This window comes from Stegostoma tigrinum, chromosome 28 (assembly GCF_030684315.1).
Source record: "Stegostoma tigrinum isolate sSteTig4 chromosome 28, sSteTig4.hap1, whole genome shotgun sequence".
Lineage (NCBI taxonomy): Eukaryota > Metazoa > Chordata > Chondrichthyes > Orectolobiformes > Stegostomatidae > Stegostoma > Stegostoma tigrinum.
In genome coordinates, this window is record NC_081381.1 from 26283710 (window position 1) to 26311691 (window position 27982).

The 27982-nt window shown below is 44.4% G+C and overlaps 1 protein-coding gene across 4 annotated transcripts in view; it reads right to left on the minus strand.

Moving 5' to 3' along the window:
- Positions 1-15353: 15353 nt before the first annotated feature.
- The window catches only part of LOC125466662 (paired box protein Pax-7), a 128605-nt gene continuing 115976 nt past the window's right edge, over positions 15354-27982 (minus strand). For all 4 annotated transcript variants that reach the window (XM_048561484.2, XM_048561486.2, XM_048561485.2 and 1 more), the window contains one exon: positions 15354-19062. In XM_048561484.2, coding sequence (XP_048417441.1) covers positions 18947-19062 — 116 coding nt within the window. In that variant the 3' untranslated portion in view covers positions 15354-18946. The remainder of the gene's footprint in view (positions 19063-27982) is intronic.

The window sequence follows — 27982 nt, forward strand, 5'->3', positions numbered from 1 at the left end:
AGAAGTACTACGGCAAGTAGGGAGGCCATTCAGTCCATCAGCACTGGCTCATTCAATGAACATCATAACCTAGAACTAATCAGCTTTTTCCCCATTACCTTGCACATTATTTTTATGTAATTAGTCAACCAATGTCTACATGAATGCCTCAAGTGAACCTGCCTCTATCACATTTCCAAGCAGTGCACTCCATACCTTCATTGTTTGAAAGAGATTTTCCTCATTTCATCTTTGCTTCTTTTGAATATTGAACATCGAACATACAACAGTACAGTACAGCACAGTACAGGCTCTTCAGTCCTGATGTACCGACCTATTATTCTACTCTAAGATCAAACTACCCTGCATACCCTATATTTTACTGTCATCCATGTGCCTATCGAAGAGTCACTTACATGTCCCTAATGTATCTGACTCCACTTCCACTGCTGGCAGCACATTCCATGCACCCACCACTCTGTGTAAAGAACCTACCTCGGATGCCTCCCCTATACCTTTCTCCAATCACCTTAAAATTATGCCCCCTCGTAATACTCAATTCTGCTCTGGGAAAAAGCCTCTGGCTATCCACTCTATCTATGCCTCTCATCACCTTGTACACCTCTATCAAGTCAACTCTCATCCTTCTTTGCTGTAAATCTATGCCCCCTTGTTCTTGTTTCTTTTATGAGGGGGAACAATTTCTCCTTATTTATTCTATGCAGCCTGCTCATGATTTTGAAAACCTCTCTTAGATCCCGTTCTCGAAGGAGAACAGTCCCAACTTCTTCAATCCACCCTCAGAACAGAAATTCCTCGCCCTGGAACAATTTCATATCTTTCCTGTGAATATGATGTAACAATGGGAAATTTTGTCAGTTACAAAGCAAACAGAGTTGCCACAGTGAATAATGGTGATAATCATGATTCCTGAAGGCTCAGTGAATGGATCCATTGAATGAAAGCTCCATACCATCTTGGCCACAGAAATGGCCACTTGTTACATGTCTTGTAAATAATTATGTTCAATAAAGCCTGAAAATGTTCAGTCACAAGAGTATAGACTGTACTCTTACTAAATGGTGGTGACCGTACTCATGGGACCAGAGGCAAGTGGCAATGTCGTCTACTTACTTTTCAGAATGAAGCCCACCTGCAGCACTGTGTTCCTGGCAAAGCACAAAACCAAGCCAGCAATCTGACCCTGGAAGAGAGCCTCAGTGGTGACAGGAAGCAGTGAGTAACCCATTTCAAGGACCAACCAGACACAAGCCTGTGTAGACGAAAAGCCCATGCAAAAGTTGTTTTTAAAAAAGCTGAGAAAGCACACAGCAGAGAATATGGCAAGAAAGGAACAAAATTAATCGATTACAATGAGTAAGGCATTACGATAAGTCACTTACTTACATGGATGGTGAAGAAATGAGAATTCAGAAAAACACCAAAACATACAAAAAACCAATGGGCTGTTGATGCCCAGAAGAAAATGGGATCTCAACCCAGCCAGTTTTACAGAGGGTTCCAGACCGCCAGTAGAGAGGGATCATGTCATAGCTTGTAGAGGCAGCACTGTAAATTATGCACAGGGCATAGCAGATTGCAGGTCTCACCAGAGATAATTCCTTACTGGGGCTGTGATGGACCCACTGCAAGATATCAGTTCCTCTGATTGCATGGGCATGCAAGGCAGATGGAAATCATGGTCAATGGCCGGAAAGGTGATTTTAAATTTGATAAAGGACAGATGTATTCATTCTTTTGGAGGCCGAACCAAGTTTAAGGCTAAAAATTCGCCATTCAAAATAGGAATGCAGGTGATATCAAAATAAGAATGCAGATTCATGCAATGCTTTTCTTCAATGGAAGAGATATTGCAGAAACCCTGCATTTCATTCCTAATCATCATGCTACTTATTAAATAGATCTAAGGTGTACCTTGAAATCATTTTTATCATCAACTGTTGAGCACACCAAAGATAACTCAGTGCATCAGGAACCACTCTCAGCTATAGAACCAGAAAGGTAATGCGGACCTTTAATGTCTCAGAAGTGAAGCTACAAGCCTCCTAAGAAAAGGCACCAAATATAATAGTGACCAGCCACCAGAGGGCATTTTAGACCTTGGTTTGCTTTTATAGGATTCAGTCACAGAGAAGGAGCCCATCACTGAGATTATTTGTTTAGGGGAGGCAGAAGATTTAGAGCTACTGTGCTCTTAGGTTTGGTGGCACTGTCCCTGGAGGCTCTTTTGAACAGAATCATCCCTTTGCTTAAGAAGGTAAAAACAAAGAGGTCAAGGTGTCTACTTATTTCACAGGACCTACCAAGAAAATGCAGGAATGGGAACTGCGGCCACAGCTTGTTGAAGAGATGTTTACCCATTTAGAGAACTACACTATTTCAGGGAAGAATGGACAAAAACCTTATACCTGGTCAACTGCGGAAGCAAGCAAGTGAATCTGTAAAACATTATACAGCTAGCAAAAAAAGGGGAGGCTATGGGGTTAGACGGAAATCTTCAATTATTCACAAGGCATTCTCAGAGCTCCAGTGTTGATTCATTGAAGTTCAGACAAGGTGGAGATAATGCACCTGCATTAGCAGAAGTGTAATCTATGCAACACCTTTGTAATCACACACATCATGAACTTGGCAATTCACAGAGAAAAGTTCAAACCTCAGGAATGGACCATTAGGTGGCAGCCCAATGACAACAAACAGTTCAAAAGATGTTATCCAGGGAAAGGATATGCTTTGGTCCAAGTGCCAATGGTTAACCTTTAGAAATCAATGAGCTGCATAACTTGTAGCTGAAATGAACAAATGTGTCTCATCAATTTTCCACATGCCCTTTAGAGATTTTTCCCTCAACAATCAGATAGCAACAAGAGGGATACATTGATGGAGGAAAATGTCATTCTTTCACAGGAATGTTTGGAATTCCAAAGTCATTGGGAGCCATTAACGGAGGAAGATTCTCATGTGCAACAAGCATTGATGTTATGACCAAAAAGAACAGTCATAGAGTCATACCACATCGAAACAGACCCTTCAGTCCAACCAGTCCCAAAATAGACTAGTGCCACCTGCCCGCTCTTGATCCATATCCCTCCAAACCTTTCCTATTCATTTACCTTTCAAACATTGTGATTGTACCCACATCCACCACTTTCTCAGGAAGTTCATTCCACATGCGAACCACCAGCTGTGTAAAAAAATTGCCTCCTTGTCTTTTTTTAAATCTCCCTCCTGGCCCAGGCCCCTTCAAACTTTCTTATTCATATTTTGATCCATACGTCTTTTAAACATTGTAATTTTACCCACTACCACCCCTTTATCAGGAAGTTCATTCCACATGTGAATCACCCTCAGCATAAAAAATTTGCTCCTTATGTTCTTTATTAAATTTCACCTCTCACCTTAAAGATGTCTTGAAATTCCCCATCCCAGGGAAAAGACCACTACGATCAACTCTATATATACACCCCTCATATTTAATAAACTTCTAACAGGCCACCTCTCAACCTCCTACACACCTGTGAAAAAAGTACCAGCCCATCTAGCCTTGCCTTATAACTCAACCCTTCCCTACTTGGCAACATCCTGATAAATCTCATCTGAACCCTCTCCAGCTTGATAATATCATTCCTATAACAGGGTAACCAGAACTGGACACAGTATTCCAGTAGAGGTCTCAATGTCCTCTACCTCAACATAATGTTCCAACTCCTATACTCAAAGGAGTGAGCAATGAAGGCAAGCATGCCAAACGCCTTGTTAACCACCCTGTCTATATGTGACACAAACTTCAAAGAATTATGTATCTCCACCCCTTGATCTTCCTTACACAAAACCATGCTGACTATTCCTAATCAATTTTTATCTCTCTAAATGTCCATGAATTCTGTCTTTTATAATCACTTCCAACAATTTACTCACAACCCAAGGCAGACCCAGAGGTCTGTAGCTCCCCAGTTTCTCATGACAACTTTTCTTAAACAATGATACAACATTAGCCAGAGATAGCAAGAACTGCAGATGCTGGCATCAGAGACAACATAGTGTGGAGCTGGAGGAACACAGCAGGCCAGGTAGCATCAGAGGAGCAGGAAAGTTGATGTTTCAGGTTGGGATCCTTCTCCAGAAATTGGGAGGAGATAGGGAGCTGGGAAATAAATAGAGGGAAGAGGGGTGTGGCTGGGGAAAGGTAATTAGGATGGTGATAGGTGGTTGCAGGTAGGGGCTGGTGGGGGTTGGTCAGTGGGATGGGTGGGGCAGATACATGGGAGTGCAGATGGACAGGTTGTGTCGGGTCAAGGAGGTGGGAGAGAGGGTGGGTGGGGCTGGGTATAGGTAGGTGGGGTGGTGATAAGTGAATGCAGGTGGCGGTAGTGGGGGTTGGTTGGTGGGAAGGATAGGCAGATAGGCGGGGAAGAAGATGGACAGGTTGTATCAGGTTAAGGAGGTGGGAATGAGAGGGAAGTTTGGACATGGGAAGAGGCTGGGGCTGGGGAGATTTTAAACTGGCCATCGGGCTGTAGGAGCCCGAGGCAGAAAATGAGGTGCTGCCCCTCCAGTTTGTGTGTGGCATCATTGCGGCACTGGACGAAGCCCCGGATGGACGTCATCAAGGGCGTGGGAAGGGCAAGTTAAAATGGTTAGCGACTGGAAGGTGTTGTTGATGATCACGTACAGAGCATAGATGTTCCATGAAACGGTCCCTGAGTCTGCGCCTGGTCTCACTGATGTAGAGGAGGCCACATCGGGATCAACAGATATGGTAGACCAGGTTGGAGGAAGTACAGCTGAACCCCTGTCGGATATATAAAGTTTGCTTTGGACCTGGGATAGAGGTGAGGGGGGAGATGTAGGCGCAGGTGCGGCACTTCCTGCAGTTGCAGGAAAAGGTGCCGGGGGTGGTGGGACGTGGAGAGTCTAGAGCGGACGAGGGAGTCATGGAGAGCGGCCCCTACGAAAGGCAGATAGGGGTGTGGAGACAGATATCTCTTTGATCGCAGGGTTGGATTGTAGGACGTGGAAGCGGCGGAGAATGATACACTCGATGTGGAGGTTGGTGGGGTCGTATGGGAGGACCAGGGGGACTCTGTCTTTATTTTTGTAGTGGGGAGGGGATGTGAGGGCAGAAGTGTGGGAAATACAAGGGATGCATTTGAGGGCATTTTTGATTACTGATTGGGGGAGGTTGCGGTCTTTGAAATAGGAGGATATCTGGGACGTCTGGGAGCAGAAAGCTCCATCTAGGGAGCAGATATGGTAGGGGTGGAGGAACTGGGAGTATGAGATTGCATTCTTGAAGGAAGGTGAGTGAGAGGAGGTGTAGTCCAGGTAACTGTGGGAGTTGGTGGGCTTGAAATAGATGTTAGTGTTGAAGTGGTTACCAAAGATAGGGTTAGGGTTAGGGTCAGACAGAGAGGCTCAGGAAGGGGAGGGAGGTATCAGAGATAGTCCAGCTGAATTTGAGTCTGGGGAGAAAGGTGTTGCTAAAGTTGATGGGAGCATGGGGCAGTGCCGATGCAGTCAGCAGTGTAGTGGAGGGAGAGATGAGGAATGATGCCGGTGTAATAACAAAAAAGGGACAGCTCCACTCATCCGATGAAGAGGCAGACATAGCTTGGACCCATATGGGTGCCCATAGCCACCTGCTTAGTTTTTAGGAAGTGGGAGAAGTTAAAGGAGAAGTTGTTCAGGGTAAGGACAAGCTCTGTTAAGCAGATAAGGGTATCAGTGGAGGGGGACTGGTTGGGCCTGCAGGTGAGGCAGAAGTGGAGGGCTTTTAGGTCATCTTCGTGGGGGATGCTAGTGTACAGGGACTGGATGTCCATAGTGAGGATGAGGGTTTTGGGACCAGGGAATTGGAAGAAGTGGAGGGCATGGATGGTGTCCCAGATGTAGGAGGGGAGTTCCTGGGTCGGAGATAGACAACAGAGTCAAGGTAAGCTGAGATGAGTTGATTACAACATTAACCAGCCTGCAGTCACCAGGCACCTCATCTGTAGTCATAGATGATGCAAATATTTAAGCAAGGGGTCTCGTAATTTCCTCCCTTACTTCCCATGACATTTCGGGATACATTTGATCAGGTCTTGGAGAATTATCCATCTTTATATTCTTTAAGACCTCCTGAACTTCCTCTTCTGTAATGTGAACTACTTTTAAAGTATCAAAGTTTATTTCTCTGCATTCTCTAGACTCCATTTCTTTCTCCACTGTAAAAACAGATGCAAACTCTTCATTTAGTATCTCTACCATCTCCACATGGGAATACTACCAACTGCAATTTCCCATTCAAGGCACACATCATCCTCACTTGGAACTGTATCATCGTTCCTTCAATATCACTGGGTCAAAATCCTGGCATTCCCTTCCTGACAGCGCTGTGGGTGTCCATGCACCACAGGAACTGCAGCAGTTCAAGAAAATAAGTCACTACTATCTTCTCAAGGGCACTAAATGCTGACCTAGCAGTGATAACCACATCCTATGAAAGTATTAAAAAAAAAGCACTTGAGTCGAGATAACATGGTGTGAAGCTGGATGAACACAGCGGGCCAAGCAGCATCAGAGGAGCAGGAAAGCTTGACGTTTCGGGTCGGAACCCTTCTTCAGAAAATTAGAGATGGTAGGAAAGGTGCTGAAATGTGTTTGAGGTTACGTGAGGAACTCTGTGGAGGGCATTCAAATGAAAATTGCAATGCATGGGCTTTTATCCGTAACTTTCATTCAGACTTGAAGCAAGTATTGGTCCACTGAGGGATAGTTGACACCTGACTGTCACCATACAGTGACTAGGTAACATCTGTATTCCGATAGGGAATGCCTGTAGCCTGTAGGAAAAGAGAAGGAACTTGGGGAATAGGAGGAGACTATTCTGAACCTAGAAGGCCCTCTGTAAAAACTCATTTATACTTCCATTGCATTTCACCCTTTCTCTGATACCTTTACCTAACAAAGATCTCTTGATCTTAGGCTTAAAATCTCCAAAGCTCCCCAGTATTCACTGCTTTTTGGGGAGAGTTATCTAGATTTCTATTACTTTGTAAGTTGAGGGAAATGAGGATGTCAAATGATCCTGAAATCTGAGGGATCAATGGGCTTGAGTAGAAGTGAAGGTATTAATAAGTTTTGTATTAGGCTTCTCCTCTTTGTACTGGTATTCTGGTTTAACTCCTGGGTCAGGTATACGGTGGATGCCTCAGAGGGTTCCCATTGGCAAGTAGGGGCCGGTAATTGTCAGTGAGGAGCACCAGAGAGTGCTGCAGCTCTGGACGAGGTGGTGAGAGTCCTTTAAAGGGATAAGCAAACCCTCAGGAAAATATTTGTTTGAGGCCTCAGTCGAGACTGAGGGGAGTTTCCTGTTTATGATGCCGTCGACACATCATGACCAGAGTGAACCTTTGCCCCAGGTGACTGGAACTACTCACCAAAACCCCCGTTCACCAGTGAATCGCTGAGGATTAAATGAATCTGTTTCCATTTGTAATCCAATGCTCTCCAGCTGTATTCCAGGATTTGATTAAATTTTGATTAAAGCGAGCATGACATTGCTGGGATAGGTTTAGTGAACGGCTGATAATTACAATCAAATCTTTTTCCTTTGCAAAAGGATGCATTTCCCGCACGCCCACATGTTTCACATTTCCTTCACCAATGCTCTGCACCTCACTTCCATCCTCTTTAAAATCCCTCCCTCCCAGATCTTTGTGAAATCCATTAACTTCATAATCATCACCTGCCCTCACTGTTTGGTGCCATCACAGCACTTTGTAATATCACCTGAAACTGTTTCATTAGTGATGGAATTATAAAGAGAAAGCCCCAGATTATCCAGTTCTTTATGCCCTTGATTGTTCCGGGATCTTGCTGTGCAAAGTTGGCTGCCACATTTTCCTACATTTCAACACTGACTGCACTTTAAGTACTTCATTCACTGCAAAGAGTTTTGAGATGCCCTGAGGTTGTGGGAAGTGGTGTACACATGTAAGTCTTTCTTTCTTGATGCATGTCATTGTGGAGCAGGAGGCCCAGTACAGGCCCCCACTGTCTGGCAGCACCATTTTGTCTGCTTCTCTCCAGCTGCTCTTCAGTCATGTTGCTTCCCTATTATTTTCCTGACTCCTCACATGTCAAACAAACTAAATACCAATGGTGGAAAGGGCTCATAATTCACTAAGCCAGCATCTCTCAAGAATTCTGTTTGTATTTTTGCAAGGAAACGTCAGTGACCAATGAGCTTATCTCTTTATATCTGGACTCTTTTAACAGTTGCCCTCTGATCTCTACAGAAAGGACAGATTGATTGACAAACAAAAACAGAAATGGCAAGAAAAGCTCAGCAGGTCTGGCAGCATCTGTAGAGAGTTAACATTTTGGGTCGAGTGACTCTTCCTCAGATTTATTGAGGCTTAGCTCTTGAAAACTGATGCACAAATTTAGTTCAACATAGAAGTGAAATCTGTTCCAATGTTGATTCTGATTTGCTGTAGTCCAGTGACCTCTGCCATGATCAATTGGCAGAGTGGACTTGATGGGCCTAATTGCCTAATTCTGCTCCTATACCTTATGGTCTTATGAGGCACAGACTGGGGACTGTTATCTTGCAGCTAATTTTAATAAAGGAGCAGAACACACCAGCTTATTGTCTCAAAAGCTCATAACATGGTGTCAGACGTGGAGCTGAGATTTAGTGTTGAAGAGCTTTAATAAAGCACAGCTATTGTTAGGGAGACACAGGAATGTTCCAAGCCACGATAGCTGCCACAAGAAACAGAAAGAAACTGAAGAAACACGACACAGGTGCAACACTGGATAAAGCACAATGGTTGCAAGTTTATTCTTCCATCTCGAGTTGAAATGAAAGTTGATAGGAAACAGAACTGGCAGTTTTCCCAAGCTTAATGACAAAATTACAAAATTGCAACAGATCTGCTTAACAAGCTAGAGCAATTGTGCATAGCTATACTCTTATCACAGTTGGCAAGTATAGTTGAAAAATGTATTTCACCTTGAATTACTCTGGAGAACAGAAAAATACACAGACCGCAAAAATTCTGAGAGCCTTGAGGGCACACTTTGAACCCCAACTGAATGTAACTTATGAGTGGTACATATTCGATACTAAAGCCCCAGGTGAAATGGAAGCCATTGATCAATATGTGACTTCATAAGTCAGGTCGCAGGTACCTGTGAACCTGCACAGCAAGAAGATGCTCTTATTAAGGGCAGGATTGCTTTTGGCACAACAGATCCCACAGAAAGAGCACGTCTGCTAAGACAAGAGAAACATACTCTCTCTTTGTGCAGAGGTACTGAGGGTGTAAATTGGCTTCAACTGTGTTGAACAATTATCCAAGTCTAAAGGGAAGAATAGTCACTGACAAAGGATAGGATGTAAAAACTGTGGATCATTACATGACCACCTTGGGGAAAGCATTGTTCTGATTACAAGAAGCCAAATCATTTTGCAGTCTGGTGTATTGCTGGTAGGAAGAAGGCCAAGCAGTCAAACAGATGGCCATTGGTGTAATATTAACTAAAAATTCTGATGAACCACTGTACATGACCCAACGGCTTAGTTTAGTCAGGTCGATAGGAGATAAACAATTTGTGATTGTCAGAATGAGGACTGCAGGCAGTGAACATCAGGTCAACATAAAGTGTCAGATAGACTCCAGTATGTCATGCAACGTCATGACCTTTACAGAACTGTGCAAAGTGATCCAAAAATTGACCCCTTGGAAATAAGGTTGCAGGTGTAGGATGAAACCATGCTCATGCAGAGAGGGTAGCTTACTCTGTAAGGCCAATGCAACAAAAATAATGAAGATCTGGAGTTCGGGATCATAGATAATAAGCAAAAGCCACTTGCCTCAGCTGGAAGGAATCTATAACTTTGATTAATTACACACAATGTGTCAAAAGTGATTTGCAATGTGCTACAGCCCACAAACTCATTGACTGTGGAACATGGTTAGGATGCCCTCCTGGAGATTTCTCAGTGCAAGACCAAGTCAGTATCTGTTGAGGAACGTGCCAGATGCCCTCAAGGTGGGCCTGAAAGAGAAGGTGGAAGTGCTGGAAAAGGACTGGGCAATCGAAAACTTGACAACTCCAGAATAAATTAGCAGCACAATAGAGTGAAACAGCACGGAAAGCTGAGACAATGCATCACCCCAAGAGATCTAAACAAAGCTCTGAAGAGAAAAGGAATTTTGCCAAAATATGCAAAAGCAAAGATCTTCAGGATGTTTCTGGCAAATGAAACTTGCTGAAAGCAGCAGCATCTTTGTAACCACATTTTGGACACTCTTCAGGAGGTACAGATGGTTAAGCATGCTGTTTGGTGTTTCCAAGGTTCCAGAGGACTGTCAGTGTTCTTAACGTGAGATAGACGACACTCAGATTGAGAAAGTGTGCCAAGTCTTTGCTTGTGAACTTTTTGACTGATATCTTTTTGGAAGAGACAAAGTGATGGTTCGGTTCAACTACAAGCCACATCAAAGAACGTTCCTCAAGTTGCAACAGTCTGTTCCATATGATCGGCACAGAATTAAATTCCAGTTATCAAGATATCATTGCAATGTGGCATACAGGAAAGGCATTTAGATGTACATTGTAGATTAGCTGTCAAAGGTAGCTCTCCAGATGAATTAAATAAAGGATGCGGTTACTGAGTGTGAACTCTTTCAGATCCTCAATATGAAGCAGCATGTCATAATCTGAAAGTAGTCATCCAGGAGAGACATTGTATCTAATGGACAAGCACCTTTCTCAAATCAAGTGAATTACTTGCACAAAGTGGCTTAACATGGCAATTCAAAACTGGAGACCTCCTTACTTTGTAAGCCAAGGTGCAATCTCAAATGTAGCAAGAAATAGGGATAAAGTGATAGCACAAATGAATCAAGAACACATTTGTTGCAAGAGGAATGTCCTGGTCGTAAAGAGATGAATTGACAGCCCAAAATGGCATATAGTGCAAAGGAAATAGGCATCGTTATACCTAAAGAATTGAGAGGAGAGATGTTAAAAATATATCCATGCAAACCACAAGAGAATTGATTCAAATCTGAGAAAGGCAAGAGATGTTCTCTACTTGCCAAATTTGAGCAAGGAAAGCAAGGACCATGTCAGCCACAGCTGTGCTTGTAATAAGTATCAGACTAAGCAAGCTGGAGAACTACTAATGCCACATAACATTCCAGGCAGACTCTGAATGAAGTTGGGAATGGACCTGACAGAAACTGATTACAGTATCTCTGTAGACTACTTTTCTGATTGATGGGAGATGCACAGTTGACTTCAATGACAGTTAGATTGCCCGAAAGCACACTTCAGATTTTACAGCATTCCTGGTGTTGTGATGAGTGACTATGGCCCTTAGTACACAATTGATGTATTCAGCCACTTCATAAGGATTGGGAAATTCAACACCATACATCATCTCCACACTACTTCAATTCAAATGGAAAGACTGAGGAGACAGTGAAAATCATCAAAGGAATCATAAAGGAATAGAACAAATCCAGGCCAGCTGTTTACAAGACAATCCTTGGTTGGAGAAATACGCCTACTGCAGGCACAAACAAGACTAATGTCACACCACACCCAGACACACTTATTTGTGAGTTTCCCAAGATATTTCCACCATATGTCCCTCCAAAGGTCAAACTGTATTTAACAGTCTTGTTACATCACATACTTACCACTCTTCTTTTAGATTGTTTGGCCATTATCTCACTTCCTTCCCTTTCCCTGTTTGAAGCCTGCATATTACATTTAAGTTTGCTCATTTTCTCCTGTTCCTTCCTTGTTTTGGTTTCAGAAAAGATCTCCAAGAGACTGAAACATCTTCCAAAGATTGTTCTATATACCCCATATTGCAACTTCCCTGTAAATGTTTGCTTACCTTTAAATTTCACTGCCATGCAATTTAAAATGGCAAATACACCTAACTGAATCTATGGATAGAACTGGAACAGACTCTTGGGGCTGAATGGCCTCCTGTGCTGAGTAATTCTATGATTGTATTATTCTGATGATAAATATTCGACGAGAGGTCATGACCATTACTGAATTAAACCAGTTATTCACTATTTAGAATTGGTTTTACCATTCATGAAACAACCGAATTCTACCTTCATAGTTTTACCTAGTGTTTATGTAAAGAAATTGGCTGTGGATTTCAGCTTCTCTGTAGTTAGACTTTAAGGGCCATGTGGAGTGATGTAGTACCTCTCGAGGAGCAGGCTCACAGCACTCTTTTTGGCCTGTTTAAGAAGGAAGGGAGGTAGAAGTTGGGAAATTCTAGTTGGTTAGCCTGACCTTGATGGTTGGTAAGATTTTGGAATCCATTATTAAAATGAGATTGTGGAGTACTTGGAAGTGCATGGTAAAATAGGATTGAGTCAGTCTGTTGTCGTCAAGGGGAGGTCATCTCTGATGAATCTGTTAGAATTCTTTGGGGAGGTAACAAGCAAATTAGACAAAGGAGTGCCAGTGGACGTGATCTATTTGGATTTCCAGAATGTCCTTTGCACAGGAGGCTGCTAAATAAGGTAAGAGCCCATGATGTTAGGGGAAATATACTAGTATGGATGGAGGATTGGCTGACTGGCAGAAGGCAAAGAGGAGGGATAAAGAGGCCTTTTCTCAGGATGGAGTTCCACAGGAGTCATTGTTGGGACTACACCAATTCACGTTATACATTAACAATCTGGACCAAGGAATGGAGGGCATTGTTGCTAAGTTTGCAGCCAGTGCAAAGATAGGGAGGGGCAGGAAGTATTGAGGAAGTAGGGAGCCTGTAGAAGGAATTGGACAGGTGAGGAAAGGGGGAAAAGAAGTGTCAGATGGAATACAATGTGGGAAATTGAGGTAATGCACTTTAATAGGAAGGATAGCGGCATAGACTATTTTCCAATTGGAGAAAGGCTTTAGAAATCGGAAGTACAAAGGGACTTTGGAATCCTAGTTCAGGATACTCTTCAGGGTGACATGCTGGTTCAGTTGGCAGTTTGGAAAGCAAATGCAATGTTATCATTCATTTCAAGAGAGTGAGAATACAAGAGCAGGGATGTACTGCTGAGACTGTATAAGGCTGTGGTCAGACTACATTTGGAATATTGTGAGCAGTTTTGGGCCCTATATCTGAGGAAGGAATTGCTGCATTTGGAGGAAGTCCAGAGGAGGTTTACACGAATTATCCTGAGGAAGAAGGGCTTTCATATGAGGAGCTGTGGAGGACTCTGGTCTGTACTGAATGGAGTTTAGAAGGATGAGGGGGGATTTGATTGAAACTTAGAGAGGCCTGAGTACAGAAGACGTTTCCACTAGTAGGAGATCTGAGGACCCAAGGACACAGCCTCAGGGTGAAGGGACAACCCTTTAGAATGGAGATGAGGAGGAATTTCTTCAGCCAGAGGGTGGTTAATCTGTGGAACTGATTGCCATCGAGTGCTGTAGAGAGGTCAGATCATTGAGTGTACTTAAGATAGAGATAAATAGGTTCTTCATTAGTAAAGGGATCAGGGGTTGTGGGGAGAAGGCAGGAGAATGGATTTGAAAAACACATCAGCCATGATTGAATGGCAGAGCAGTCTGAATGGGCCAAATAGCCTAATTCTGATCCTATATCTTATTGTCTTATGAACTATTTCATCCTGTAGTAATATTTTCCAATCAACCTGTTCAGATACGTATGTCACACCATTCCATTCCAGATCCTGACCCCACACAGTATCCACCCCACCCAGAGTTCACCAACCACCTCATATCCTGCCCATAATGACCCATCACAGTCTCATTATTAATTTCAGGTTTGATATTAACTTTTACCATGATTAACTACAACCCAGCTCTCCAACATTGTCCATTATCCTTCAACAGCTGTCCTTCAACACCTGTCTTCTGACACCTCTCTTCCATTGTTCTCCCAGAGCTCTCCTTCAACAACTCTCCTCCAACATCCCTCTCTGACACCTTTCCTCCATTATCCTTCAACATCTCTCTTCTGACACCTATCCTCCATTGTTCTCCATGGTTTTGCTGGGTGGGATTGCTCTCAGCTGAACCCATTCTTATTAATCTGGTTGTAGCCAGAGTCCCCAACAGTAGCTCAGAGACTGGCACCTCCTGCACTCGACAGTGCTGTGGAGGAGGTCATGGTTGTTGCTGAAAGAGCAGTCCAACAGTCCCTGGGCAAAGGGAGCTGATATGTGTGAGGGGTTTGCAGGCTGTGGGGTCATGGTAAGAGGAGTGCATAGGAGTCAGAGTAATAACAGAGGTGGTTTCGCTCTCAGTGGGCACCATGCCCTCAATCAGGCGCTGACTCTCTTTGATTGAGGGGCAACCCCCTCACACTCTTTTTGCATCTGGGGTTTCCACGTGTCATCAGGCCCACCTCAAGTTGTGCAAATCCCAGGAATAGTGGGAAGAGCCCCTTAAGTGGTCCTTCATTGGTATGCTGGGTGAGGTTATGGGTCTTCTTGTCCACTGCTTAATTCTGGAGGATTTAGGAGGGAAGATGGTGGAGATTGGTTTCACCACTACCCTGCCCACATAAATGCCTCTATCTTCCCAGCATTAGGGCTGAAGGTTTTGCCCTGTGATTTGAAGCCCCACTCTACAGATTTCAACGTAAGTTCAAGGTCAGCAGTCCCAGTGCAGTCCTGTGCTAACCAAACACTATATTGTTGGACCTACTGTCATTTTTGAAGAGATATTGAACTGAGGTCCTCTCAGAAGGACGCAAAAGATCGCATGATCCTGTTTTGAAGAATCTCAGAGGAATTTTTCTGAAGTTCTGGCCAGAGGTTTTCCCTCAAGCAACACAACTCAAGAGTGTTTCCTCATTATACATTGCAATTTTTGTGGGACCTTGCTGTGAAAATATTATCTGCCATATTCCATACGGCAGCACTTCATTGGTTGTGAAGTATATTAAGAAGTCCTGAAGTCATGAATAAATACAGTCTTTCTTTCCTTGATGCCTTATTCAGTTTGACCCTTCTCTGTCCTGCCAGCTGCTTTCCTCCTTCACACTTTCATATGTCCCAGCACCCAGAGGCTTTAAGACTCATGATTGTGGTCACCTTTCTCGTTGCCTCCTGATTTCTCAGGTGCTTTCTCCTCAGTGCTGGCACACCTTGGGCGTTGAGTCCCTGTCTCAGTTTTTAATAAACTCAACCTTTTGTCTCCAGAAGCCCACTTTGTAGGCCTCTAGCTCCATGTTTTGCCCATGGAACAGAGGATGGGCGTCTGATTCTGCAAATGGGAAGGGATGGTCACGCACACACACGTACTCCTGGCGATGGCTAGTTTCAGTTAACCTTTAATGAAATAACAATTATAGCAGGTTACAAGAGCCAGACATCTACTGACTGTATGTAAATGCGAGTACAGGTTCCCATCTATTCTATAATTAACAACATAGCAGAATAAATTATGCAGTGGTTTTATATACACACATGCTCAATCAAATTATAAGAAACAAGCACAGAAGCTAGGAGACTTATTGAGACAAGGGTCAGGGAGGGGAGTGAGAGGTGAGTTGAAGGGGCTGCTAATGGTAATGCTAGACTGGACATTTAATGGAATTATAAGGTGCTTTTGAGTGAAAATACATGGGTAAAAGGCTAACTTTGAGGCTGGATTTGCACATAAGCCAACTCCCAGTGCAAGAGATTTAGATATTTGACATTTATTATGAGCTGTACTTCCATCCACCATGGTAGGGCTTTTTTCACTGTCCCAAGGAACTCCACCAGCCCAGATTTAAACCACATGTGAAATTGCTGCAAGGGTTGACAAACCCCCACGATTGTTCAGATTGTTAAATGTTAACCTACAGGACTGGTGCAAGCCACTCAGAGGAGGAAAAAAGTCACAGAGGTGTCACCATGGGACAGCATGGTGGCTCAGTGGTTAGCAGTGTTGCCTCACAGCACCAGGGACCTAGGTTCAAATCCAGCCTTCGGTGACTGTCTGTGTGAAGTTTGCACATTCTTCCTGTGTCTGTGTGGGTTTCTTCCCACAGTCCAAAGATGTGCAAGTTAGATGGATCAATGGCTGATCAATGGGGGGTGTGGGGTGTAAGTCTGGGTGGAACGCTCTTTGGAAAGTCAGTGTGGACTTGTTGGACCAAATGGCCTGTTTCCATACTGTAGGGATTGGATTCCATTCTAGGTCTTCAGAGCAATGTAAGAGTCTTGTTCCTTTTATTTAAAGTTTGAAAGGTATGAGAGGGGAGGAAAAGAGGCTGTTTGAATGGGTCATGGAACTAGGTGCCGGAGGTCAGGTGATGAAACCTCCAAGAATTTGCCTTGCCAGTTTGGCAATCCTGGACTGCACTGCTGTCTATTTGGCTCATTTGTGTTGCTTTAAGTCCCTCTCTTGAACCCCAATTCAGCAACATAATCAAAGGGAAACCCACAAACATTTGATGTTGGCTCACCGAGGCTTTGGAACATGTGGCTTGGGACCAGTTCCATTGCAATCTCCAAGACTTGACTTCTAGTCAGTGCCAAGATAGCTGACAACAGTAGAGAAACAGTGAGGATGGGAACATAGGAACAGGAAGAGGCAATTTAGCCTGTTCAGTCAGTCCTGCCATTCAATGGCATTATGTAGCGGGGTTGGGGGTGTGAGGGGGGGACCTGAGTGCTTTGTTCAATATTCCCTTCATATATTTTTTAGACTAAGACTAATTTTTAGACTTTTTTTGTACTTGCTTTGTGAATTTAAACAAATTTATTTGTATCAAGGGGAACAATAGTGTTCCTTTTAAAAATAGCAATCATAAACAAAAGCAGGGACACGCCATTCAGGCCCGTGATCTGCGTTTCAATTAGATCAAGGCTGAACTGAAGTGGCCTTAACTCCACTTCCCAGTCTGTCCCCTCAACCTTTGGACCCCCTTGTCAATCAATAATTCTCTAATTAACTCAGCCTTGAATTCTATAATGTCACCCAACTTCCATGGATTAGGGGCGATGGGCTTCCAAAAAATGAGAGGCAGGAGGGAATTTGACGAGGGAAGGGGAGTGAGCAAACTCTCAGTTCCCACTTCTTTTCCGGGAATGAAGGCCGGTCCGGCAGAGGGCAGCAGCTTTCAAAGCAGCACCTCAGTTCCATTAAATGCAGTCAAGGCGCGATTGTGACTTCTTTCAAAAAATCGTATGACAATTCTACAATACAACTTACAGCGGAGATGAGTAAGGAGGGAGGGGCAGGGGGTTTGGTGCGGGGGCGAGGGGGAGAGAAAGTTATCAGAATCTAACATGCCAAGAATGTCTATAGAATATTGGTAAAGTTCTGTCGAATGTTTTTTTTGATTACAGTAAAATGCACGGAATCCAACATCCTCGCGGCTGCAGATTTTTAAAAAATCCTTCTCGTTTCAGCACCTGACGAAATGGAAAAGGGAGCGCCGAGTTACAGCACAAGGTGGGAAAGTAACTGTGGTTCCAATGATGGATCAAACATGACCCAGTGGAAATGGAGCATTGCAACCCTGGGCCATCACGAGAGAGAGAGAGAGAGAGAGAGGGAGAAGGAGAAGGAGAAGGGGGAGGAGGAGGAGGGATTGGGTCTGCTCTCTCAGGAGACATCCGGTGTTCGGAAGTCTGCATTTCCTTCAAGCAGAGTCTCAGAGAAGCGACCTGCTCTTTTTCAATCACTGCACACTCTCTCACTGAAGTTCAGTCAGGCCATGGGCGGGGGAGAAAAACCCACAGCCCTCCTGAATTCATTTATTGAAACAAAGCGCTTTCGGAACTGTCACCGTGGTCCTTCGCTAGCTCTCCTGTGCAATAAATCACAAGGATAGCCAGGAGTGTGGGATCAGGAATGTAGAATCAGAGATAAGAGGAGCCCAGTACCGGGCTCCGGTTTTAAACAGTGATCGACTTCAGACCTTTCACAGACCTTTACAAAGCATACACGTTTCAGAACTGCACGGACAATCCAGTGCCAAACTGCAACAGTCGTTTACATTTTATGAACCTTGCTGTAGCTCGGTGTTGGAATGGTTATGTATATTGTGAAGACTTGTTGTCCATTGATAAGTGACACTTTTGCATTATCATGAAATGAGCATTTGTTTTGATTTACACAGACCTTAATTCCTCTCCCAGAATCGTCCCCACCCGACCCATACAAGCCGCTTGTCTTGCTGTGCCCCATTTTGTCAACTGCCTTGTACCAGAGGTTCAGTGATTTCCTGTGAAGAAAACCTGTCCTTAAGATTCCTGCTTTGAATTGAAAGTTCATTCTTGGTCCCAAAGAATTGAGCTTTCCTTGAAAGTAAAGCGGTCTAAACTTATGTTTGGTCGATTTTTAAACATGCTGACATGGCGTGTGAGGTCTTTTCTCCATATACAAGAGTGGGAATAGGGTCCCTCTCCACTTTGCTCCTTTTCAGCTCTGGGCCAGGCGCTCTCTGGAGTTCTGTTGCTGATACACGAGTCGGTCCAGTCTGTGTGATTGGAAGGATTTAGCCAGCAGCCACTGTTCCCAATTTATTGCCCCTCTTGGTAGGAGGAGGGGAGAAGGAAGCAGAGATACCTTCCTCGTCATGGAACTTAGCTTCCTCCATGGGATCAGTCTATCATGAGAGAAGCAGGCATAATATTTCAACAACAACAAAAAAAACACTCTTACAAATTGTCAAAGCAGATATACAATATTCCAGGAGGGGAATACTGGACCCTAAGCAGTCTAGCTCCCAATTGTGAGGGGAAAGGTGTGAGGGGGAGTCGGGTTCCTGGATGGTAGGTCTGACGGTGTGGCAGAGGGTTCTGGAAGTTCAGGAGCAGAGGCTGAGCTTGGAATGTCCCACCATGTCTCAGTCCCAGTTTGAGCTGTCCGTAACAAACATCAGGCAAAGCTCTCTCTCTTCTCTCTCTCTCTCTGGCCTTGTTCCGTGAGCTCTCGCAGTGGCCAGATGCCCTCAATAAGCTTGCCCCGTTTCGACCTGCAGCAAACCCAGGACAGCGGAGTGCTCGCTCAACTTCATTCGCCTCTGTGTGGACAGGCTCACGTTCTTGGTGAGGTAGTCAACTGCACCTTGAGGAAGGAAGGAAGACACACCCCGTCAGGCTTAGTGACCGCAACAACCAACCGATCACGATTCTCTCTCTCCCCTTTCACGTTCCTCCCTTGCATGTACCCCCGCCCCATCAGCAACAGCTTGAGGCTATTTTGCAGCTCTAACACTTAACGGCGCAGAAAGAGGCCATCCGGGCCAGCGGAATGAGTGAAGGGTTTTCACCGCTACTACTAAACTGAGCAATGAGATCAGGACAGTCATCACCCTCCAGGGCAAAGAAGGATTTTCCTATGTTTCCTCAATTCCTTCTGCCAATCATGTTAAATCTGCAGCCCCGGTGACTACCACTACTGGGGGGACCAAATCTTCCCTGTTCACTTTATGTAAATCTCTTGTTATTTTGCACACTTCAATTAAGTCACTCCTCCACCCCCTCTATTCTAAGGAAAACAATCCTAACCTATCAATTTTTTTTCACAAAGCCGTAATTTTCCAGCCCAGGGAACATTCTTGTAAATCTCTTCTGCTTTCTCTCCAGAACAATCATAGAACAACATGTGCTTCCTGCAATGCAGTAACCAGAACGCAGCCCTGGCTGTGGCCTAACTAAGGTCTTGCATACCTCCAGCATTATAGCTCTGTTCTTGTATTCAAGCCAAGGAAGGAGAATATTCCATTTGCCTTCTTCACCATTGGTCCTGCCACCTTCAGGGGCCTATGGATATCCTCTCCAAGGTCCCTCACTTCCCTTCCCCCTTTCAAGATCCCTTTGGTTTATTGTGTATTCGCTTGTTCTGTTTGCCTTCTCCAAACACATAAGTTTGCACTTCAGTGGACTGAATTCCATTTGTCTGTTTTTGCAATCAAACTATTGATATCTTCCTTCACTATCAACGACCTGGCTAATTTTTGTGTTATCCGCAAATTTCCCAATCATGCCTCCCATATTTAAGCCGAAATCATTAGTACACACCACAAACAGCAAGTGACCCAACACTGAGCCTTGTGGATCACCACTGGAAAATGCTTTCCATTCACAAAAGATATCCATCAGCATTCCTCTTTCACTGAGCAAATTTGGACCCAACTTATCACATTGCCCTGTACCCAAGAACTTTACTTATTGTGACCAGTCAGCTATGTGGGACGTAGTTACATGCCTAATTGAAATCCACATAGACAAAATCCCTCAAAAATCTTTGTCACTTGTTCAAAAAAAGTATTAGGTTAGTCAGACACAACCTTCACTAAACAAATACATGCTATCCCTGATTAATCCATGCTTTTACAAGTAACAATTAATTCTCTCTCTCAACATTGACTCTAGTAATTTAGCCACTGCCAAGATCGCACTGACCAGAAGATAGTTCTGGCCAATACCTCCCATCCTGAACACCATAAAGTGTTCCAAGACATTTCACAGGAACATAATTCAGACAAACAGTGATGCTGAGACAAGGCAGGAGATAGTAGAAGAGGGTTCAATTATTTCACCAAAAAGTTAGGTTTGGTTATGTGTGGTAAAGGAGAGAGAGAAGCAGAAGGATGGTAGGAGGTAAAGCAACAGAGGAAATTGAGGGAGATGGGGTTGGAGGAAGGTAGGTGGAGCGATATAGAGGGGCAGAGGGAGACGGGTGGAGGGACGGAGTTACAGAACCAGAGAGATGTGAGGTGAGGAGGAATACAAACATTGTATCTAAGGGCCCAGGCCTTTCCTATGTAGGCAGCACCAAAGAAGACGGTGAATGAGTGATCAGAAACAGCCTGATCATTCCTCTTTTCTCCCAGGTCACTGAGACTGAAGATGAACGCCCACATCCACACTCAGCTGAGATGAGTGAGTTTGGCATGAGCCAGAATATCAAACCACATCAGGTTGCGCTGTTACACTCTGAACTATTGGGGAAGCATTGAAAATAACATACTGACGAGCACTAACACACTCTGAAGGCTCAGGGCATTTGAATTGTGAACCTAAGGACAGGGCATGCTCTCTGTGCTCATCAGCAATGAATTTTAATCTAAAATAAAAATGCCAATGTATCAGCAACTATGTTCTTTTCCCTTGTTCCACACCACATTGAAAGGGTTAAGTTTTGGGCCTGGAATTTAGATTTGTCTTAGTTCAGGAGTGGGAGAGGCTTCAAGGCCTAGATATCAGGCTTGAGGTGCGGTGACACAGTCCTGTATTTGGAAGTGCTCTCTTGATTTATGTGGGATGATCTTTGCTTTCTGTTCATTACTTCTCCATTTACTCTGCCAATAACTGTTCTGTGTGAGCTGGCACAGCAGACAATCACTCCTAATAAATAAACAACATTTCAGCGTGAAGCACTCGTCATTTCTCTGCCCAAAGAGGGGAGCGGTGTTCGATGGAAAGCCTTATTACCGAGCTGTCATTTCCATTTAAATTCACTTCATGGTCTAGCACAAAAGGCTTTGATGTTCTTTGGCACCAGCCTGGTGATGGGGGATTGGCTAATTAATACACTGAGCAGGCTCAGTGAGTGCACCATGGAGGATGAGGCCACATGGCTCCTAGTAGACCCAATAAACATTACCCAAGCCCTTAGCACACGGGCTGGAAGGTGATCTGTTGGCTGGACTAACTTATTCAAAGGTCAGCTGAGAATTTGTTCTTCAATTCTCACCATATTATTTGTGATCTGTATGCTTATAGGGCTTCTGGGTTCACATTGTGGTTACATGGTCGTGGGTGGGGGGGTACACTCAAACTGTGGTTATGGCAGGGGTTAGGGTTCAAACAGTGGTTACAGGAGTTTCTGGGTTCAGATTGTGGGTACGGGGTTGTCTGTGGTCAGACAGTGGTTACAGTGGGGTGCTCTGGGTTCAGACCATGGATGCAGGGGGTGTCTGGGTTCAGACTGTGGGTATGGTGGGCGATTCTGGGTCATAGTGTGGTGATGACGTGTCTGGGTTCAGGTTGTCATTATGGGGAAAGGGCTGGGTTCAAAGTATGGTTACAGTAGGGTCTGCATTCAGAATGTGGCTACACGAGGGGGTCTGAGTTCACATTGTGGTTATGGATGGGGGTCTGCATTGCAGACTATGGTTATGGTGGGTATGGAATTTGGGGTCAGACTGTGTTTATGGTGGGGGGGATCGTGGTGAGGTGAATGTTCAGGCTGTGGTTACAGAGGGGAGCTGTGCCTGGGTTCAGATTGTGTTTACAGGGGTGGGTGTGGGTTCAGACTGTAGTTAAAAGAGAGGGGTGCAGGGGAAGGCAGAGTGGTCTGGGTTCAGATAGCAGGTCTTCCCTTCCAAACCTCCGCTGTCCCATCATCTCAAGAATAAGACAGTTCTGATTGATATTGGGTTTGGAATGATATCCTGGGAACTGGGGATGGAATGATATCCTGTGGGCTGGGGCTGTCAGACTGCCGATCAGATTTAGAATTCTGATCTCCACTGCAAGGATCAACTGTGTCACATTAGATCACTAGTGAGTGATTATTGATGCTTCACAATAAGGGGAGAAAATCCAAGGATGAACTATTCCTAGAGACAGTTCCATACAGTGAGTAACTGGTAAGATCTCTGACTGAAAATCAGGTCCATGCTGATTTAACAGATTGAAAACTGTTTGCCAAAGAACTAGCTATGGTTTGAGGAGATGGGATATTTTATAATTTGTTATGGTCTAGAATGTGCTACCTGAATGGATAGCACAAGGAGATTCAATAGTAGCTTTCAAAAGAGAATTGGATAAATACTTGGAAAGAATGAATTTGAAGGACTATGTGGAAATAGGCCACAGAATGGAGCAAATTGCATATGTCTTCCAAAGTGGCAAAACAGGCAGATGGTGCATGAATACGAAAGGTTTGGAGGGATTTGTGCAACTGCAGGCAGGTGGGACTAGTTCAGTTTGGGATTATGGTTGGCATGGACGGTTGGATCGAAGGCTGTGTTTCAACAGTGCATGATTCTGTGGAACACAAGGCCTTCTTCCACAGATTCGGAACTGGTGTGAGGTCAGAGCCAGAGAGTTAGCATGTCGGGTTTGTTCGCTGGCTGATTGGATGCAGCAAGTCATCTTCCCAAGAAAGTCTTGGCATCTCACCATCTGGATGAAAAAATAGTTATGGGTGACACTAAATTCGGAGCCACAGTAATGTGGTGGATGAAAGAAAGAAATGACAAAGCAATGCAGACTGAATAAGTGAGTGGGCAAAATCTTGACAGTGTTTGAATAGGTGAGGCTAACCTTTGGCCTGAAAAGACAAAGGAAGATTTATTGAGATAACAACGTGTAGAGCTGGATGAACGCAGCAGGCCAAGCAGCATCAGAGGAGCAGGAAGGCTGATGTTTCAGGCCTCGACCTTTCTAAAGAAAATCCAGAAATTCAGATTTTCTGAAGAAGGGTCTAGGCCTGAAACATCAGCCTTCCTGCTCCTCTGATTCTGCTTGGCCTGCTGCGTTCATCCAGCTCTACACCTTGTTATCTCAGATTCTCCATCATCTGCAGTTCCTACTATCTAAGGAAGATTTATTGATGGATGAAACTGGGAGATTTGAGTGTCCATGTACACAAACCCCTAGCAGACAGTAGAGACAGGTCTAATAATCAAAATGCTGTATGGAATAGGACATGCAGGGGAGGATATGAGATCTGAGCGATTCCAAAACTTTGTCAGATACAATCTGCTGTATTGTCATCAGTTTTTTGCTTCAGGAATGAAATATTGGTCTTGGAGAGATCATATACCCTATCACCAGAATAAATGGGTTAAACAATGTTGAGCAGTTTGATGGATGATCTAGTCAAAGCAAGTTCAATGACAAAAAAAAATTGACAGTGTAGACAGGACGGAAATTCTGGTGGAGGATTTGAAATCAGTAATCTTTTACACAAAAGATAGCAGAAACCTGGAACTGTCACCTTCTTAAAAGCCTTGGATGCTGGCACCATCATTGAAATTTTCAGGATCTTGTTGAGTAGAATCATCAAGGAATATGGAGCAGAGCCAGATTAATGAAGTGTAGGTGCAGATCAACAATTCTGGTACAAATCTGGTCAGCCTGCTCTAGGAAGGATGTTATTGAATTGGAAAGGGTACAAAAAAGATGTACAAGGATGTTACTGAGACTGGAAGGTTTCAGTCTTAAGGAGAGACTGGATAGGCTGGGACTTTTCTCCTTGGAGTGTAGGAGGCTGAGGGGTGACCTTAATAGAGATTTATAAAATCATGAGGTACATAGATAAGGTGAGTTGCCAAGGTCTTTTCCTCAAGGTAGTCGAGTCCAAAACTAGAGGGCATAGGTTTAAGGTGAGGGGGAAAGATTTAAAAGGGACCTGAGGGGCAACTTTTTCACACAGTGGGTAGTGCATGTTTGGAGCAAACTGCCAGAGGAGGTAGTAGAGATAGGTACAATTATAACATTTAAAAGCTATTTGGATGGGTACATAGATAGGAAGTGTTTAAAGCGATATGGGCCAAATGCAGGCAAATGGGACTGGTTCAGTATGGAAACCTGACTGGCATGAATGAGTTGAACCGAAGGTTTCTGTGCCTCTTATGACCATGCGTTGAACAGTGGAGAGGTTGATGGGGCTGTGTGGTCTCTTCTTTCTATAATTTCTAAGTTCTCTGGATGACCCCAATTGGGAAGTGACAGGTCATTGTGAACAAGGGTGGATTGAGACAGAAAGTGGACCAAGCTGTGATGTCCCTCTAGTTAAATATTCCGTCCAATAGTCAAATATGCTTTTTCTGTTTGGAGATACTTAAACTGTGTTAGCACTGCTGTTTAGAATAAGATAAACTGTAAAATCCAATATGACATGTGATGACTGAACTGTTAGATGAGGGCCTGTGCCTGTGAAGTGTGTAGCCTGTAGCTTGAGGGGAAGGGAAGGGAGCTGAATCAATCTGGAACTAGTTACTGTTTTTAACACAAGTTTTCATTTCCAAAAATATAAAAAGAGCTTTCTTCTTGGATGGTTTTACTGTTTGATGGGAGCTGGGTGTCACTGCCAAGGGCAGCAATTATTGTCCATCTCCAATTGCTCTTGAACTGAGTGCTTGCAATGCCCATCTCTGAGGCAGTTCAGTTAACCACATTGCTGCGGGTCTTAAGTTGCATGTATGCTAGAGCAGATAAGGATGGCCAATTTATTTCCCTCCAGGACATTGGTCAACCAGATGGGTTTTTACCAGTCACTGGGAGTTGTCATGGTCATCATTACTGAGACAGGCTTTCTGTTCCAGGTCTCTTTTATATCCAGAAGTCCTATCACACACATCTGAACATTTTATTTTCCCTACACCACATCACTGTGGGTTTTTTTCCCCCTGTCAAGCAGCACCAGTAAATCACTTGAGTTGCCAAGCAAATAATTATAAGTAAAGACTGTTCAGGGTAATGCAAACCATCAACTGTGAAGGAGAGGCAGGGAGAGTGGGAAGGAACTAAATTAAAATGGAGCTGGAAAGGGAGTTAAAGCACTGTAACCCCGACAGTGCCCCCCACCTTTCTCAATTCCAGGTTTTCAATTAGGATTTCAATTTAAATTCTACCAGCTGCTAGGATGGGATTTGAATCGAAACCCTCAGATTATTGGTTTGGAACACTGGATTACTAGCCTGATAACGTTACCACTACACCATGATTTCAGGAGAAGGTCTTGGCTGTGTGGCAGGCTTTGGGACCGTTTCCAATCTGATGGCACAGTGTTGCCTGTGCAGAGAGACTTGGGCCGTACAGAGGTAAATTTCTGAAGGTCGCAAGTCGAATTTGTTTTTCAAATTCATTCATGGGATGTGGGTGTCACTGACTAGGCAGCATTCATTGGCCATCCCTAATTGCAGAGCAGTTAAGAGTGAAAAAGAAGTCACATTGCTGTGGGACTAGAGTGACATGTAGGCCAGACCAGATAAGGACAGCAGATTTCCTTCCCTAAGGGTCATTGCTGTTCCAGAAGGGTTTTTCCAACAATGCACAATTCTTCAAAAGATAGAAGGAATCTCAGGCTTTCTACAGGGGAAACGTTGAGTACAAAAGCTGGAAACTTTCATTCTATTCCGCTACTGGGCTCCATGTGTCAGCAAGGATGTACAGTTCTTCCGAGAACGCACGCTGGAGATTTACCAGAATGGAGGAAGAGATGTCAGTTTTTATAAGACAGTGGAGAGACTGGGATCGAACCGTAGGTTCTGGTCAGATTGAGTATGAGGCGGTAACAATCCGGAAAGATTTGGACAGAGTACATAGGAGAAAATTGGTCGTCCAGACAGGAATGTTACTAACTGGGCGGAGCAGTTTGGGTCGCCTTGTTAAAGATTCAGAGGTGGGGTTAGGGAATTTCTTTTTGCGTAGCCCTTCCCTACAATCTGGTTGGCGTTGCCTGGAAAAAGCAATGGGAGCAGGTTCAATATTATGTTTCTGAAGGAAGCTGGAAAAAGGCCGGACGGAGAAAGAAGTTACAAAACTAAGCAGAGGGAGCACGGATCTGAAAGTGATCGGTTGCAATAACTTTCAAAAGGCCGCACAAGTATAACGGGGGCTAGTGGCCGCTCCTGGGCTGCGTAGGTCTATCATATCTTCGTAAACCAAGTGAACTGGGCTATATTGTAGCCGCGCATAAAGGGTGTGACTGACACCCGCCTGGGGGCACTCGTTATTGCCAATATACGATAGCAGTGTTTATTTGAGATTTATATCAGCTACACATGTCCGTTCACATCCAGAGGCAAGTGTGGCGAGGTCAGAGGTTGCTGCACGCACTCGGTGAAAGGGAAAGCCGCTATTGATCCGGCCAGCTTCTGCAGAAGGTTTCAATTTAACGGCAGGAGCTAAAGACATTAGGAGCGGCTGCGGGGAGAGAGCGTGGAAAATGCGAGCTGGGGTCGTAAAGGACATTGGAAGGGCAGGCCAGCGAGGACGGAGGGGGAGGAAGGGATCTCGGCACCCAGTCAGTGCCTGGCCTGTGTGACCAGTAAGACGTTATTAGCTGCTGAACACAGGAGCTGCACTCAGCCATTAGTCAGTACTTCTCCCCAGTGCTGTCTGAGCCGCTTCGCAAACATCCCCGCGCAGAGAGGTCCTCTCATATCGAGACAAAGTAAAATACAAAATCACCGCGGGCTAATCAGTCTTCAGCTTTAACCCCGGACAGGGCTATCAGATCCACTGCCTCAGTCCAAGAGGATAGGGCGCGTTACATATACAATGATACGCCGCAACCCCCACCCATCCCCTCACTTTTACACTCTCACATGATTCACACACCTCACCATAACACTCTGATCTCATCCACACCCCTCACATTAGCACTCTGATATAAAACATACTCCACACTCTGATATAACACACAAACCACACTGTAACATTCTGAAATACCACACACTCTCCCACCCCTTCACTGTGACACCCTGTTATGGCGCCACCCCACCACTCTTCCCTGTAAAACTCTGATATGACACACACACACCCCTAACACTGATGTAACACACATCACTCATTGTAATACATTCTGAAATAACACACACCCCTCATTGTAACACTCTGCTATAACACACACCCCTAACAGTACTAAGAGATAATGGGAACTGCAGACGTTGGAGAATCCGAGATAATGAAGTGTGGAGCTGGATGAACACAGCAGGCCAAGCAGCATCTAAGGAGCACAAAAGCTGACTATTCGGGCCTAGACCCTTCATCAGAGACCCTTTTCTGATGCGGCGTATCATTGTATATGGCCCGAAACGTCAGCTTTTGTGCTCCTAAGATGCTGCTTGGCCTGCTGTGGTCATCCAGCTCCACACTTTTATACCGCTAATAGTAATACTTTGATATAACACACAACACTCACTGTGACAGTAATGTAACACATGGCCCACCTTGTGCCACTCTGATGAGCTATACATCCCTTGCTGCAACACGATGGTATAACACACGACCCTCACTGTGAC